The sequence below is a fragment of the Chiloscyllium plagiosum genome, chromosome 1, assembly GCF_004010195.1.
Source record: "Chiloscyllium plagiosum isolate BGI_BamShark_2017 chromosome 1, ASM401019v2, whole genome shotgun sequence".
NCBI lineage: Eukaryota > Metazoa > Chordata > Chondrichthyes > Orectolobiformes > Hemiscylliidae > Chiloscyllium > Chiloscyllium plagiosum.
This window is the reverse complement of record NC_057710.1, coordinates 135,859,495-135,877,649: the sequence shown is the minus strand read 5'-3', so window position 1 is coordinate 135,877,649 and position 18,155 is coordinate 135,859,495. Positions and strand designations below refer to the sequence as shown.

Genomic DNA, 18,155 nt, shown 5'->3' with positions numbered 1-18,155 from the left:
CATTCTGGAATGTGAGTGTCACATTACCCTTACAAGATGGAAAACACAAAGGCTGAAATTGAGATTGTAAGAAAGTTCATATGTGTGAGGGAGAGTTGGGGTTGGGGGGGGGGGAGGAAGAGAAAACACATTCTTCTGTAAATTACATTTGCTGACCAACAGGCTCAAGGGACACTAGCTGTGTGAGAGAGGGAGAGATAGGACAGAAGCTGGTGAAAAGGTTCACTCTTTGTGGTCTGATTTGAGTGTACACTTGCTTGTCAAGGATTGAATGTTTGTGTGTTGTTCCCTGGAGCTTGAAATCTGGGAATGTTATGAATTTAATTTACATTTGGGAATCTAAGATGAGTTTTTAAAAAAGCCATTTTGAAGGACAATGGTACTGGGCATGTTAGCTGAGCGAAGTTACCTTATGACCTTATGACATAGTATAGACTAGTCTCTCATTATGATGGACTATTAAAAGGGAACTTATCTAGCTAAGGCATTTGGCCATTTGGCTTGGCTTGATCAGGGTTTCTCACTGCGATGTGCATGTAACTTAATTAGTCAAACATACTCAGACCTATCAATTAGTTTCTCTTTCTCTACAAACTTTTGCCATTTTATTGCTGCTTATCTGATTAAGGACATGTAGTGTTTCTTTTTAAGCATCTCAGTACCATTTTCTGTATAAAGACAGCTCATTTGCAGAAATAAGAGGAATAGCCTAAGAGATCTCGTAGGGGTAAGAGCTGGTGCCGCTGCTCTGCTAATGGTTTTAAAACCTTAGCTCAAGCCTGGCTTGTAGGTATTTATGCTATATTGTAACATTGAGGCCATTGGTAAATAAAGGTAATAATTTAAAGTAAACTGTCTGGAAGACTTTTCTATTCCAGACTACCAGAGTACGATCTCCAGGGCGAACCAACAGAGGCTTACAGGTCGAGTACATTGAGATTCCATGAGCCGTCTCGAATAGGTTCTTTAACACATTAACAGCCTTCACCTCATTAAGCCTATTACCTCTTCAAAAAACTCTAGCAGGTTTGTTCAACACAATTTTTATGCTGACTCTGATGAATCAATTCACATTTTTTCATGTGACTATCAATTTCATCCCAAATAGCTGTTTCTAGAAGCTTTTCCAGTCACTGTTAAAGTGGAGAAACCTCGAGAAACTGACTGGCCTGTAATTGATGGCCTAATCTTTACAAACACTTTTGAAAATAAGGGTAATATTTACAATTCCTCAGTTCTCCAGCACCACCCCCGAATCCAGGGAAGAGTGAAAGATTGTTATTAGCACATCCGCAATTCCACTTTCTTCCTTCACTATCCTTGGATGCAAGTCATCCAGTTCTGGTGCTTTCTCGACTTTAAGTATCTCAGCTTATCCAATTCCTTGCCCTCATCAACTTTCTTGTCGCTAGGGGTACGCATTGGTCACTATGGACACCAGCTGCTTCGCAGGTCAAGTCAAACATTTAAAACCTCAGTCATGCCTCTATATGTAAATGTCCTTTATGGTACCTGACTAACCCTATCCAACTTTTTTTACCACCATTGATATTGTTAGAACATAGAACAAAGAACAGCACAGTACAGGCCCTTCGGCCCTTGATGTTGTGCCAAACTTTTATCCAACTCTAAGATCAAACTAATCTACATTGGCTCAGTGGTTAGCACTGCTGCCTCATAGTGCCAGGGACCTGGATTCAATTCCCATCTAGGGTGACTGTCTGTAGGGAGTTTGCACGTTCTCCCTGTGTCTGCATGGGTTTCCTCCAGGTGCTCCAGTTTCCTCCCACAATCCAGAGATGTGCAGGTTTGATGAGCTGGCCATGCTAAATTGCCCATAGTGTTCGTGGATATGTAGATTAGGTGTGGAATTGTTTGGCCAAAGGGCCTGAATCCCTACATCCCTAACATGTAGGGATTCTATTCTATACCCTTAAATTTAACAGAAGAGAACTTCAGGGTTTCCTTTACGTTAGTGGTCAGGTTGTTCTCATAAAACCACTTTGCACCAGCTTTTTCAGCTTCCTTCTCAACCTTCTATATTTAACTTCATTGTCAAAAGGAACTTTTTAACCTGCCACTTTTCAGAAGCAGATTTTTTCTTCTTTGACTTGTTCTTTCTCTTTTGTCATCTGGGGGGTCTGGATTTGTATAGCCTCCCTTTCCTTTTTGAGGAAGGATGCCTTTACTGTGCCCAAATCAACTGCCCACTGCCTGTTTGTTCACAGACTGTTTCCTTCATCAAACTTTGATTCCAGTCTATCCATGTGAACTCTGTTCTAGTCCTATTAAAGTCTACCCTCCTTCAGTTGATTGTTCTTACTTTGGATTAATCAAAGTCATTTTTGGTTTCATTCTCATAATAAAATGATCAATATCCCATCAATGTGTGCCTCCCCCAACTCCCTCCAACACTTGATCTATTCGGCAAACCTCATTCCCAAGAACCAGGTCTAGCAGTGTGTCCTTTCTTGTTGGACTGGACACATTCTGCTGCAGGTAACTTTCCTGAACACAATCTAAGAATGTTCATCCCTTGCTGCCCCTTACGCTACATCAATACCAGATGATAGCGAATAGTTTAAGTCTCACATTAGATCTACTTTATGATTTTTACAAGTGTCTATAATTTGCTTGCAGATTTGTTCCTCTATATCCTTTCCACTAGTTGGAGGACTATGTATTATACTGAGCAATGTAATTGCACCCTTCATATTCCTTAGCTCTAGTCAAATCAATTCTGTCAATGAACCTCAGAAACATTATCTGTCATTGGTACTGCATTGCACTCCTTAGCCAAAAACACTTCCCAACCTCCTCTCTTTTTCTCCTTTCTGAACATCTTACAACCAGGAATATTTAACACCCAGAAAGGTCATTCCTTGGGCAAGATCTCAATTATCACCTCAAAACAATCTATGCTCATAATGCTCCAATCTTACTACCTCTGAATTTACATATGTACAGTGCAGCTCCAGTTTAGAACTGATTATTTACTTGCTTGCTTACTCCGACTCCATCCTTCATAATTCTCTATCTTATTGCAATCTGCTCTTCAAGCATTTCATGCACCCTGGTGATACTTTGTAATATGCTCTCTTGGTTTGCACACCCCTGTGTTAGTTTAAACTCTCCCCAACAGCACTAGTAAAGTACCCTACATGGAACTTAGTCCAGGCTCTCAGATGTAACCTATCTGGCTTATCCAGGTGCCAACACCACCAGAAACAGTCCCATTGTTCCAGGAATCTTATGCCATCTTTCCTGCACCATCTTTCCAGCCATGCATTAATCTATTGTTCTTCTTAGAACTGGACTCACTTGCAAGTGTCACTCAGTAATCTGGAAATTACTTATTTCAGGTTCCCTTTACTAACTTTCTACCTAGCTCCCTAAATTCCAACTACAGGACCACATCCCCCATTCTACCTATGCCGTTAGTAACAACTTGCACCATAACCTCCAGCTATTTGCCCTTCACAGAAGAATGATCTATAACTGTTCTGTCACCTCCTAGACCTTAGCAGCAGAGAGGAAAGATATCATCCTGCAGTAACAGCTCCACACTCAGAACTGCCTTGTTGATATTGCAGGTACTTTCAAAGTCATTCCATCTTCTGAATACTTGGAAGTGTATGGTAAAATAGGGCAAAGTTAGCATGGTTTCATCAAGGGAAGTCATGCCTGACAAATCTGCAAGAATTCTTTGAGGAGGTTAGACAAAGGAGAACTAATGGATGTTACCTACCTGGACTTCAAAAAGGACTTTGACAAGGTGTCATACAGGAGACTGCTGAGTAAGATAAGGACCTATAATGTTAGAGGCAGGTTGCTAGCATGGGTAGAAGCTTGGCTGTCTGGCAGAAAGCACAGAGTGAGGATAAAAGGGTCTTTCTCAGGATGGCAGCTGATGGCAAGTGGTGTTCTGCAAGACTCAGTGTTGGGATCCCTACTTTTCACTTTATACACTAATGAGCTAGATGAAGGAACTGGGGGCATTCTGGCTAAGTTTGCAGACAATACAAAATAGGTAGAGGGATAGGTTGTATTGAGGAGGTGGGAAGGCTGCAGAAGGATTTGGACAGGCTTGGAGAGTGGGCAAAAAAGTTGGAGATGCAGCATAACATGGGAACATGTGAATTTATGCACTTTGGTAAGAAGAATAGAAATATGGACAATTTTCTAAATGGAGAGAAAATTCAGAAATCTGAAGTGCAAAGAGACTTGGGAATTCTAGTCCAGGATTCTCTCAAGGTAAACTTGCAGGTTGAGTCAGTCATTAGGAAGGCAAATGCAATGTTGGCACTTATTTTGCAAGAAATTGAATATAAAAGCAGGGATGTACTTCTGAGGCTCTATTAAAGCTCTGGTCAGACCACATTTGGAGTATTGAGCGCAGTTTTGGGCCCCATAACTCAGGACAGATGTGTTGACCCTGGAGCGGGTTCAGAGGAGGTTCACGAGAATGTTGCAGGAATGAAAAGCTTAACCTATGAGGAATGTTTGAGGACTCTGGGATTATATGCAAAAGAGTTTAGAAGGATGGGGGGGTTCAAATTGAAACTTACAGAATATTGAATGACGTGAAGAGAGTGGGTGTTGGGCAGATGTTTTCATTGGTAGGAGAGACTAGGACCTGAGGGCAATGCCTTAGAGTAAAAGGAAGACCTTTCAGAATGGAGATAAGGAGAAATGTCTTCAGCCAGAAAGTGGTGAATCAATGGAATTCACTGCCACAGGAGGCCAGGTCATTGAGTATATTTAAGACAGGGACAGATAGGTTCCTGATTGTCAAGGGATCAAGGGTTACGGGGAGAAAGTTGGGAGAATGGGGTTGAGAAATGTATAAGGCATGATTGAATGGCAGAGCAGACTTGATGGGCTGAAAGGTCTGATTTCTGCTCAAATGTCTTATGGTCTTACAAATGAAATGAGAATATAGATGTACACAATATGGATGGATGTTTGTATCATTAGAGACAAGTAAAGGAAACGGAGCTGAGAATATTGTCAGAGGTAGTACATAAATCAAGAGACATTGGTGGAATAAACCCAAGCCAAGTTTTGCTCCCAAGTTTGAATTCTCCCTAAAAATGCAAACCACACCATGATGCTGGTTAGCAGCCAAGGTAATACTTTGTATTAGACATGACGATGTAGTACAGTAAAACTAAACTTTTGGTCAACTAAACATCTTAATTTTGAATAATTCGACACAGATCATGGTGTCAATTTTGATATCTCCTCTTCCGGATTGTCTTTCACCAGCAACAAGCTGCTGTTTTATCGGAAATCAGAACTCAACATCAGTGCAATCTAAAATACTCTGTGGCACGCGTATGAGACTCAGGATATTAATTAGTTTGATACATTCCCTTCAATATTGAGGAATCAGTGAAATCCAAACAAGTTCTAGTAAAACAGAAGTTTAGCTATTGTTAAACTATGCCTGCCCACTTCAAGATTTTAAACAAGACATGTTAAATAGCATCTTAAAGTATATCATTTAAAACCTTCTCGGACCCAGGGCTATCTTCATTTGATAGAACGTATGCTCGCGGTTTCAGTCCAGCTTCATGCGCACAGTAAAGAAACGGTGCTATATTCAGCGATTAACGAACCCTGAGCATAAAACAAATACCAAATCTGAAGTGGGTATTCACTTAAAGCCCCTGTGTCCCCCAGGGTAGAGTTTAGGTTAGGGTCAAAACCTGAAAATGAAACGATTATTTGTGTGAGGGAAGTGAATCGTTTCATACACAAAATAAAACAGGCAAATAAATTTGCTTTCCTGAACGCCAATGTTTCGCCGTTCCCTTTTGGTTGGCGGAGGTAAGGGGAGTTGACATGACCTCTGAAAGCTTGCATTGCTCATTAACATGCTGCAGATTTATATTTAACTCGGGTGGAGACATCCTGGGGCCAGTGTGCGCTGGGCGAAGTTTGTCGGAGGGGGGAAATCTACAGTTTTCTCCTCACACCACAGTATTTAGTGTGTGTTTTTTTTTGGGGAGGGGTGCGCCCAGTGAAAAGGAGGACCAAATGCAAACCATGGATTGCGACGAGATACCGAGGAAGAGGAGAAGCACGAGTTGCAAATGGGTGGCGGTGATCGTGGCTGGGGTGCTAGTTGCTGTGGGGCTGGCCGTGGGGCTGGGAGTGGGTCTCAGCAACCGGACTGACGGCTGTGAGGTGAACGATGGGGATGAGGAAGGCGGGAACACCGTCAGCACGGGGTCCCCAACGCCCTCCACGCCGCCGCTTGGGCTGTGCCCCCCCAGCTCGGAGTCGGGGGGCCCGTGGGATAACTTTCGCCTGCCCGACTACATCAAGCCGAGCCACTACGAGCTGGAGTTGAAGCCGGACCTGGAGGCGGGCTCCTACACGGGCACCAATGTCATCCACATCCGCACAAGCAGAGCCACCCGCTACCTGTGGCTGCACATCAAGGCGTCCCGAGTGACCGAGGCGCCCAGCCTTCACCGGGCGGACAGCTCTCCCGAGCTGCCGCTGCGCCGCTGCTTCCAGTACAAGCCTCACGAATACCTGGTGCTCGAAGCCGAGCAGGAGCTGAACGCCACCGGCTCCGGCCAACCCTACCTCCTCACCCTCAAGTTCGAGGGCAGCCTGCTCGACTCGCTGGTCGGCTTTTACAAGACCACGTACCTGGAAGGTGGAGTCACCAAGTAAGTTAACTCACTTTCTGTTCAATTCCAATTCTGTTCGGGAAGGTCTTCGAGTGAAGGTGTGCTTTGTTTTCCCTCTCCGATCGCTGAGAAAGCGGGGCGTTGATGGTCAGCTTTTACTGACATGGGAACTGTCCACACGGTTTTAGAAGCTAAAGTTAGTCACATACCACGAGAGAGAGATGGGGAGCGGGCGGAGCTGCATCATTCTTCATACGACTTGAACATGGGCTGCCCTGTGGAACCAAAAGGCTTGCAAAAGAATGGGTTAATCATACCTCAAACTTGCTCTCAGTTACGTCTTTACCTTCATCGGGTGTCGTACCCTCTACCTGTCTTCACTTATCCCCACTTCACCACCCTGTCCCACCACCCCCTTTATCTGCAGCTCACCCCAAACCCCCCCACCCCAAATCCTGAAGCAGGGTTGCACCCAAAACGTAGACTTATGACCGCCTGATGTTGCCTGGCTTGCTGTGTTCTTCCAGCCTCCTGCCAATCTCAGAGTGAGATCGATGGCCGTTTATTTAAGGAGCCGGTGCAACACCTTGGAGTTGGGTGGTGGTGGTGGGAGATGCCTTCCTTGCGTGAGTTGCTTCCAGGAAATTGTGTTTTGCTCCCAATTGAATCGTTTGGGACTGACATTATCGACGCCGTAAATCTGAAATGAACTCACCTTTAAATACTTAGAGCTGGTAGAGTGCCTCCCTCTGCCCTTCCTGTCAGGCCAAATGGTCAGCCCTGTTTCGTTGAGGAGGGCAGCAACTGCTCCACCGCCAATTAAGTGCCCACCTGCTGACGCTCCAGCTGGACTCTACAACGGAATGGTTGGATCAAGTGGGGTCAAAGCTGCCACTCCCAGTCACTAATGCAGGAGGGGATGCATAGCAAGTAAGCTAGGCTTGAGATAAAAAGGCTTCATGAATTATTCCCATACTTTCTGATGGTGGCATGCAGGATGAAGTTGAGGTGTTCGCAGCTGTCTTCAGCCTCATGTCAAGTGAATGAGCTCTCTCTGCCACTATCAAAGGTACAAGTCCAAGCCAATTTAGAGTCATACAGCAAGGAAACAGCCCTTTTGGTCCAACTCGTCCATGCTGACCAGACATCCCTATCTGACCTATTTCCATTTGGTCCATATTCTATGTACCCATCCAGATGCCTTTTGTAATTGTAGCTGCCTCCACCACTTTGTCTGACATCTTATTCCATACACTCACTCACCCTCTGCATGAAAAAGTTACCCCTCAGGTCCTTTTTAAACCTTTTCCCTCTCATCTTAAACTTGTGCCCTATGCAATATTGGTTTCCCTTCTATAGAAAGATGTTGTTAAACTTGAGAGAGTGAAGAAAAGATTTACAAGGATATTGCCAGGGTTGGAGGATTTGAGTTACTGGGAGATGCTGAATAGACTGGAGCTTTGTTCCGTGGAGCGTCAGAGGCTATTTGATTCAATCTGTCATATCAAGAAACAATAGAGCAATTTGGGTACAGCTTTGACAGCATTCCAACTGTAATGCTGAAGACTTGCTCCAGAGTTAACCACTGATATCTGGGGTTATTGTCATTATTTAATTACCATTACGGATTGTGGTGATTTGTGACCCAAAACAAGGAGAGTATGTCACAGAAAATGCATGATATTTATTATGATGAAATAAAGTTAAAACCTGCACAGAAAGACTTGCTTCATATAAGGCAGTATTTCCTAAACATTTCCCCACTGCAACTCCATTTTAAGGCTTGAAAATTGTCTCAACCTCAGAGCTGATAGCGGGTTCCTGTTATAGCAGGCATATGGCTTATTGAGTTCAAAGGCAGTGTCAGAGCCCTTAACCCCATTTGGTGTCCTGAATCCCACTTCGGAAGGTCTAATTTTAAGGACAGTAGCTTAGATTTGCAAATGTCAGGTGAGGTCTGATTAAATTTTAATAGCACTTTTGAAGAAAAAGCAGATACATATCCACGAGCAATTTGTGGGATGTTAACTAGGAAGTAATGGACATGTAGTCTGAAGTGAGTCTGAGATTCAACAATATGTTGGCCATCACCCCATGCATAGCTTTTGATTTGAACCCATGAGAGCCACTATTTGACTAGAGTCAAATGGACAAACTTGCCTTCGTTTGCAGGATGGTGTTTCTTTTCTTGAGGCTGACAATGCTATCTATCAATGCTGGAAGAAATATTTTGAACAACTTGTCAACTGTGAATCCGCAGTGACAGCCGATCTATTCCCCTAGTATCCAAACTTCAGGAAGGCAACAGTTGTAACTAACTTCAAGAATGGAGAAAGTTTCCACAGTGTAACTTATAAAAATGCTTCTTTCTTATTCATATCAGAAAAAAAACAACACTTATTCTTCTGAATTGCTTACTTTCACCGACTGAGGAAATTCTCCTAGATACACAATGTTGCTTTAGATCCTCTGAGGAACATCAGTCGGGTCCTTTGATACCACAAAAATCTAAGGACAGAGTTAATAACACCAAGACATCTTTGTTGGTGTGACCAAAGTATTTAATTCTGAGATTGTTTTTTGTTCTAGAATGTCTTCAAAAAATTGCATTATTTCATGATGAAACATATGCCACTGTCTTGAGTAAGAGATTTGAAAGTCATGCTTTAAAATCCATGCATGGGTCAGGAAAGGTTGTGTGCTTTCCCTCATGCTATTTGTATTCTGCCTGACAGTGATGGAAGTTTAAAATTGCATTGCTAACTCTTCAGTGGCATGTAGTTAGTATTTGAACTTGATAGAAAATGGGGAAAACCTAGATTACCAGATTTCACATCAAACTCCACCGTGTCCCCAAGACTTTCATAACCTGCTTTGTTAAAATTCATGGACTGTTTAGCTTTGGACTAGATGCATGAATTGTTTTGAGATTTATTTGGATAACATTAGTAACAGACTTTGTCCATGATCTGATTGGAGTTGCTGCATGGGTCCTGTAGACGACAGGGAATCCAGCAAAACAATTTGTTCTGACCAACCATAAGAGCATGGTCTCGCTAGCATGGAGTGATCTCTAATTGTTGAAGGAGTTCAGAGTTCAGTTTAAAGGTTTTGTTGATGGCAGCTAGAAATTGATAGTGCGAGCAGGATTCCTAATTCAAAACAGACCCAAGGCTGCCTTGAGGCCTGAAGGAACATTCCTGATTCCCACATAAAATCTGAAAGATTAATTCCCAATTTACCTCTGGACTTCTTCAATTCCAGGATTTGGTTCCCAGCAGCTTTGTCTCTGATTCATACTTGATGGCTGTGTTTTGATGACATCATCAGATCCAATATTTGTATTTAAAATCAAATCTTTTCTGTGTGGAGGAGATGGGAGTAACTGGCACTTATTTCTTTTGATTGCTGTATTATAACACATCAAAGTGGGTTGATTAAAATAAATAACAGTCTGACATTGTAATTATTGGGGATAAGAGAGTGAACTTGTGACTAAGTACATTTAATCATGAGCTTTAATTCTATCCATTATCAACATGCTTTCTGGAAGATAACTATATAACGAAGATGGGTTGCCTTAAGGTGAAGGTGGAAAATCAAAAGGACAAAGCTACAATCCTCATGGTTGTTGTGAAAAATCTAGCAAAACTGGAGTCAGTAAAAATCTGGGTGGGGGTGGGGAGGGGTGAAATTCTCTACTGATTGAAGTTATATTAGGCTGCAAAGAAAAATGGTTGTTCAAAGTCTGCCTTCTCAGCTCCACTATATCTCTGCAGGAGTTCATCAAAGTAGGTATTTCATAATCAACCTATTTAGAGATGTTACTATGCTTCTCTGGAGCAGGTGGAGGGGAGGGGTTAACATTGATCAGAAACTGAACTGGACTTGCCATATTGATACAGGAGCTCCAAGAGCAGGTGAGAGGCTTGGAATCCTCTAGTAAGTAGCACATTTTCTGAGTTACTCAAAAAGCATGTCCAACATCAACAAGGCCACCATGTGATGGAATACTTCCTATTTGCTGGAAGAACGCAGCTCCAACAATATATCGGAAGCTTGACACCATCCGTGACAAAGCAGCCTGCTGGATTGGCATCATTTCCACTCCCTTCACCATTGTCCATGATAGCAGAAGATTACTATCCAAAAGATGCCCTGCAGAAATTCATCAAGGCTCCTTTAGACAGCACTTTTCAAATCCATAACCACATGTTAGTATACATGGGAACACTACCTACAAGTTCTCCTCGAATCTACTCACCATTCTTCCTTCAGTGTCATTGGGTCAAAATCCTGGAATTCCTTCCATAAGGAGTCTGGTGACAATACAATTAGGCCATTATGTCTCCCAGATGACTTAAAAATTAGAGAAAGCATGTGTCTTAAAGCTGATATTTTGTCACATACTTGTGGAAAAAAAATTAAAATCCTGCCAGATGATGCAGATGTGGTTGACACTATATAAAATTGATAGAAATTAGTGAGGCGTGTAAAATCAGAGTAGCAGACGGTGCTACCATGCCTCATTGTAAGCCTGCTAGTAGCATGTAGACGCACAAAATTAGAAAATAGGAGCAGCAATAAACCATTTAGATTTAGATTTAGATTTAGATTTAGATTAGATTACAGTGTGGAAACAGGCCCTTCGGCCCAACAAGTCCACACCGACTCGCCGAAGCGAAACCCACCCATCCCCCTACATTTACCCCTTACCTAACACGACAGGCAATTTAGTATGGCCAATTCACCTGACCCTGCACATCTTTGGATGGTGGGAGGAAACTGGAGCACCCAGAGGAAACCCACGCAGACATGGGGAGAACGTGCAAACTCCACACAGTCAGTCGCCTGAGGCGGGAATTGAACCCGGGTCTCTGGCGCTGTGAGGCAGCAGTGCTAACCATTCAGCCCTTCAAGCCTGCTTTGTCATTCAGCATGATCATGGCTAATCAACCATCTCTATATTTTATTTCCTGTTTCTTCCTGTACCCTTTGATCCCCTTTAGCCTTAAGCACTATATTGGTAGCTCCTTGAAGACATTTAGTACTTCAGCCTCAACCACTTTTTGTGACAAATTCCACAGCTCATCATTGTTTAGGTGAAGACATTTCCTCTCATGTGACTGGCCAATCCAAATATCTTTAGACTGTGACTGCTGGTCATTGAACCTCCTTCCTGAGTTTATGCTGTCCAGTCCTGTTAGAGTTTTGTAGGTTTCTGAGATTTCCCCATTACCCTTCTCGACTCTGGTAGATATAATCCTAACTGATACAGGAAAATAAAACACCTAACTACAGATAGTGGAAATTTGAAACAAGCAAATTGCTAAAGAAACTCAGCAAGTGTGGGAGCAAATGGAGAAAAAGCAAAGTTAGCATTTCAAGTCCAGTGACCCTTCTTCAGAATGTAACCTAACTAATCCAGTCCCCCTTTTGTACATCAGAGCTGCCATCTCAGGAGACAGTCTGGTAAACATTTAGTAGCACTCTCTCCATAAGGAGAACATCCTTCCTTCCCCAAAACTGCACAGTACTCCAGTTGTGGTCTCACCAAGGCCCAGTTACAATTGCAGAAAGACATCCTGCTCCTGTATTCAAATCCTCTCACCATGAAGGTTTACATACCATTTGCCTTCTTGACTGCCTGCTGCACCCACACGCTTGCTTTCAGTGATTGGTGTATAAGGACACTGACATCTCAGTTGGAAAGGAGGAAGTGCAATCTATCACCCTTTGGATAATAATCTGCCTTCCTGGTTTTTCTACCTCCCATTTATCCATAGGACTGATGAAGGGCTTTTGCCCGAAACATCGATTTTCCTGCTCCTCGGATGCTGCCTGACTGGCTGAGCTTTTCCAGCACCACTCTAATCTAGACTCTGATTTCCAGCATCTGCAGTCCTCATTTTTGCATGGTTGATTTTAACCTTACTGCCTACAACCCACCCTCCCATCCTGGCACTTTCCCCTGCCACCGCAGGAACTGTAAAACCTGCGCTCACATCTCCTCCCTCACCTCTATCCAAGGCCCTAAAGGAGCCTTCCACATCCATCAAAGTTTTACTTGCACATCCACTAATATCATTTATTGTATCCGTTGCTCCCGATGCGGTCTCCACTACATTAGGGAGACTGGGCGCCTCCTAGCAGAGCGCTTTAGGGAACATCGGGACACCCGCACCAATTAACCACACCGTCCCATGGCCCAACATTTCAACTCCCCCTCCCACCCTGCCGAAGACATGGAGGTCCTGGACCTCCTTCACCGCCGCTCCCTCACCACCAGACGCCTGGAGGAAGAACGCCTCATCTTCCACCTCGGAACACTTCAACCCCAGGGCAACAATTCTATGCTACTTTCTCCTCACCCCCACCCTCCTCTAGCTTATCTCTCCACGCTTCAGGCTCACTGTCTTTATTCCTGATGAAGGGCTTTTGCCCGAAACGTCGATTTCGAAGCTCCTTGGATGCTGCCTGAAATGCTGTGCTCTTCCAGCACCACTAATCCAGAATCTGGTTTCCAGCATCTGCAGTCATTGTTTTTACCTCCTCTTGCAAGGATGCCTACCTTGAAGAAGTTCTCCTCTTCTCTCCACAAGAATCTGTGAGTCTTTCTCTCACAGCAACCCCCTCCTCCACCCAGTCATTTCCTCCACCCAGTCCAAGCACTGAACCTTATGGTACCCACTAGTCATTGGCTGCCACTGGGAAAATGATTCATTTATTCCTAGTCATTGTTTCCTGCATGCCAAGCAGTTCTCCATGTCAGTATACTAAAGGTAATCATTTAATTTTAAGTGCTATTCTCTTATGGGGCCTCTATTGAAAGTCTTATGAAACTCCAAGTAAACCTTGTCCACTGACTCTCCTTATCAACATTAATCATTATGTCCTCAAAATTCCAATAGATTTGTCAACAATGATTTCCCTTTCATAAATCCATGCTGACTTTATCCAGTCCTATCACTGTTTTCCAAATGTTTTGCTATTAAGTCTCTTATAATGGACTCTAGATCTGACCTACTGCAGATTTTCAGGTTTACCAAGTCTATAATTTCCTGTTCTCTCTCTCTACCTAATTTTAATTAGGTGGCTGCTGTAGATGTAGGACAAAGGCTGTGTGCCTGGCGAACAGGTTTAAACTTTCTACAGTAATGCTTTGTGAGAATAATAAGGTAATTTGTTATAAACAAAACCATAGAAAAACTGGTAACTACTTGGGTTTTCTGATAAATAACAGAGGAAAACTTGATAATGACAAGTTCTGAGCTGCCCGAAATATTGAATAGTGTGGCTAAAAGACCTTTGTGAAGGGAATCGCATGAGGATCAATGAAATGTTGCCCAAATGTTGCTCACACATATTGGAAATGGGCAACTGCCCTGGCATAAGGAATTACTTCAGATGTTTGGGGTTGATGGTTCTAATCTGAAGAAATCCAAACTTTTATTGTCCGGTGTGCAATAGTTTTGCTCTTGAAGGTACTGTAGTTACTTTATTCCCATTATTGCTTTACATCCAGGGAGATAGGGTTTTTATTACAGCTGAGGTAGCACATAAGGCCATCAAATACAGAATTTAATTCAGACAATTTTGTGTGTTAGAACAGTGGGTGTTAGGTAATGGAAATCTTGGTAAGGTAATTAAGTGTGATAATAACTTAACAGTTTGCCATGTTGACTGAATTAATTCCTCTTGATTGTAATAAACTACAAAATCTCAGACTTTAAGCAGTTGATAGAAGAAAATTATGCCTCTAGTCAGTCAAGTGATCAACAGCTTTGTAATGAAGTTTGAGGAGCAAAATACAATTGAATTTTGGAAGTAAGACCCATTCATTGTGCCAGAGCAATCATGTAAGCAATTGTCCTAACTGATTACTTATCCATCCCACATTACAGGAAATTTTATTGAATAGAAACATGTTACAATTATGGGACATACAGGAAAGAAAACTACTGGCAAGTTCAAATATTGGCTGAGGGTTCAGAATAACTGATCATTTGCAAGGTCTGTGAGCAGGAAAGTGGAAATTAAATGGCAAGTGCTCATGGCAGGTCCAGAAATGATTCTTTCATCAGTAAATTATAACATGTTGAAGGGAGACTTCCTAGCCCCCCGATAATTATTTTGTCAGATATGAAATTGGAATTTGTGTGGATTAGACGATGAAACAATGACCATGTTAGTGTCTGCAAAGAACAAGAAGCTGAAGCCCTCCTGATTTTGGTGACTAATAATAAACTTGGATTAACTCAGCAGAGGCATTACAATGGAAATTAAGAAGTTTGAGACAGTTTGGGGTTTATTTAAGGTACCAAAAAAGGGCTACCACGTGGGTGGATTTGTATTGCAAAACTCCCCTTAGCTGGTGGCTGGGAATTTGAAGAACGTCTGGGTGACACACTTGCAACTGGCAAAGCAATCTCAAATATTTTTAGCTCATGCATTGAGAGTATGTCAGGCAAGAAAAACAAAAGCTGCAATCAATCCTTTTCAAAGGTATATTTTAGAAACAAGAATGGGTGGAGACAAACACTGGAAACTTATGTAAATACATTTGTGGCTTTAACAATGCTTTCAGTACTTTTCAATAAGGTGTGCTTTTATGGAAATAAACCATTTTCAATTCAAAGCATTTCCTGCAAAATATCATTGGTGTGGTGAATGAGGTTTCAGATGTTGTCTTAATGCATATTGCTGATTTTCTTCATGTTATTATTGACTTTGTGTTATAAGAGTAGAATAAAATTTCAAGTTGGAAATGAAGCTTTGTAGGGTTGTGAAATTATATACCATAGTAAGCAATAGGTCTGCAATAACTTTTAAATTATTAATTCTATCTTCAGACAATTATTCCTAGACCTGTGAAACATCCTAAATCATCAGTGAAATTTATGATGGGGAATTGTGAACTTGTCAATTGAACTTGTTGGGCAATTGGATTAGAACAGATCATGTTTATGTGGAGGTGGGAAATGAAATAGAGGATATTTTAAGCTCAAATAAAATCTTTTTAAAAAAGTTGAGGATTGTTTCACGTCTATCATTAAATGACAAAGAACATTAAACTCATTCATTGACGCTACACATCCTAACCTTACAGTGGGATATTTTACTGCAGTTGGTTTCTCAATATTTCTTACACATGAGAATAGAAAATGTCCCTAAGCTTGGGAAACTAAGAAGATAGGGTTGATAAAAGCACTTAAGCTGCTGAAACAATGTAATTATATTTCTCAGTTTTTCAAGGAATATTCTGCACTGTGGGGATACTGAAGGTTGGAATAATCTACAGTCCATCAAAAGTAACTGATAAAATGGTACAGATTTACCTTCCTGGTTGAATGGAATGCAAGAGCAAAAGGAAATCTCTGAAACAAAAAATGGATGTATGTATAACAGAATAAATGAATTGTTAGAGAAAGGGAATTTCACAATATAATGTTTTGTACAAAATATGGAAGTTTCTTATATGTTTTGGAATTTTGGATGCAAAAAAGCAATTTTTCTAGTTAAGGAAATTAGTTAATTTTGTAGTTGAGAATTCATTTGTCTCTGAGTGGACATTGACCGAAATGGTAATTAGGAGGCATGTGCTTGTAATTTAACTCCCTTACAAATAAAATGCTTAAAGCTGTATTAAGGTGCACTCCAGTTCTCTCCGTCAACTGGTTTGTGTGTACTGTATAGAAATAGTGGTACTGGATACATCAAAAAATAAGCAGTCCTCAAAGTAGGAAAGTCATGCAGTCATGGTGGGCTGTATCTAACATTACTGAAAAAATAGAGTATGGTCATTGCAAAAGCTGTGCCCATGGTCTGCAAATTTTTCTTGGATATAGGAGTAGTGCCAAAGGACTTGAGAAATTGCAAAAACAGGAGTGTGGGATAAATCAGGCAGCCAAATTCTGCCAGCCTAACATCAATGGAGAAACTTTGCACACTAATCTGGGGCAAATTTAATCATTTTGGAAAACAGTGAACTAATAATAGTGAAGGGCAAATTGTATTTGATTTTGATTTATTTATTTTGAAGGAATTGGGAAGGTTGATGCCATTCATTTGATGCTGTGAATGGGTTTCAAAAAGTATTTTACCAAGTATCACATAATAGACTTGTTAGCAAAATTAAACTCCAGGCTTAAAGGGACAGTAAAACTGTATTGACAAGTGGAGAGTACATTGTATACTCCAGTCAAGCCTGAAGAATAAACAAGGAAGGTTCTTGGGGAAATAAAGATAATGGGATCACTTCTGTTTTTCCTTTTTTATAATTCTTTTTAACACTGGGTATTTAGCATTGATTGCCTGTCCTTTGACTGCAGTTATGACGATGGTAATGACGATGGTGTGGTGTACCCATGTACAACAACGGGGCAACAAGTACATGAGGACATGATCACCTCTAGATTTCCCTGCAGAGATAATGTTGGGAGTATAGTACAGTGTATTATTGCCATTAAAAAGATGGTCACAGTTAAATTTGTCGATGCTGTTCAAGTTTCCTCTAAACATTTTGCAAAAATAGGATCTTGCTACCTGATTTACCACAGAAATACACTTAATGTACAAATTTGCTGTGCTTACCTCACAAATAGAGGAGAAGGGGAAAATACCAAAAGAAATATATTCTTGTTTGAAGCGTCTGGCAATTATTTTTTAAAAAGCTGAAAGTCTAATTCATTATATTTATACAAGTTCATTTTTGGTGCCAAAGAGGCAGTAAACATGATTATGCCTTTGAAAAGATATTCACATTAAATGGACATCTAACACTTCCCAATGAATTTAGTCTATAGTTGAGCAGCAAATTTTGGGTTAATTATCCACATGTAGTTGCTACTTTCTTTTTAGCTAATAAGATCCAGTTGTATAGGCAGATGTTAGGATCTCCTTGCTGAAGGTGAACTGGTTTGATGATCTCCTGTCTAAAAATAAATGAGGAAAACATTCTCCAGTTTCAAAACTCCCTTATATTAACCCCAGTTCCATTTTTTTCTGTTCACATAAAACATTTGCTGTACTTTAATGGAATTACCATATGTCAGCTAATAATAAAGTATAATATTTTATGGTAACATTCTAAATTTTTTGCATGGTACATGTCTCTTGGGAACATATATGGTCCTGATCACAATGAACTTGTGCAGTTTGTGTTTATACCTAGTTAAAAAATCAACAATAGGTGGCACTACAACCTAACAAAGTGTGTTCCTTTATTGAACAAATGATAAAGAACATAAAAGTTTACTGACATTTGTCATCTATAGGCCACCAATTAGTGGGACAATGTAGCAGAACAAATTTACAAGGAAATTCCAAAGAGGGACAAGAATGATGGTGGTGCTGAAGTATTTACTGTGGAAAAGGATATGGAAGATATAGACTATAGGGAAATAGATGGTGACATCTTGCAAAATGTCCAGATTACAGAGGAGGAAGTGCTGGATGTCTTGAAATGGGTAAAGGTGGATAAATCCCCAGGACCTGATCAGGTGTACC

The 18,155-nt window shown here is 41.3% G+C and overlaps 1 protein-coding gene across 2 annotated transcripts in view; it reads left to right on the top strand.

Moving 5' to 3' along the window:
* The first annotated feature begins 5,872 nt into the window (after positions 1 to 5,872).
* The window catches only part of LOC122553638 (glutamyl aminopeptidase), a 64,309-nt gene continuing 52,026 nt past the window's right edge, over positions 5,873 to 18,155 (top strand). Inside the window, exon 1 of one of the 2 annotated variants that reach the window (XM_043697764.1) lies at positions 5,873 to 6,686. In XM_043697764.1, coding sequence (XP_043553699.1) covers positions 6,043 to 6,686 — 644 coding nt within the window. In that variant the 5' untranslated portion in view covers positions 5,873 to 6,042. The remainder of the gene's footprint in view (positions 6,687 to 18,155) is intronic. The other variant, XM_043697755.1, reaches the window with a different exon arrangement.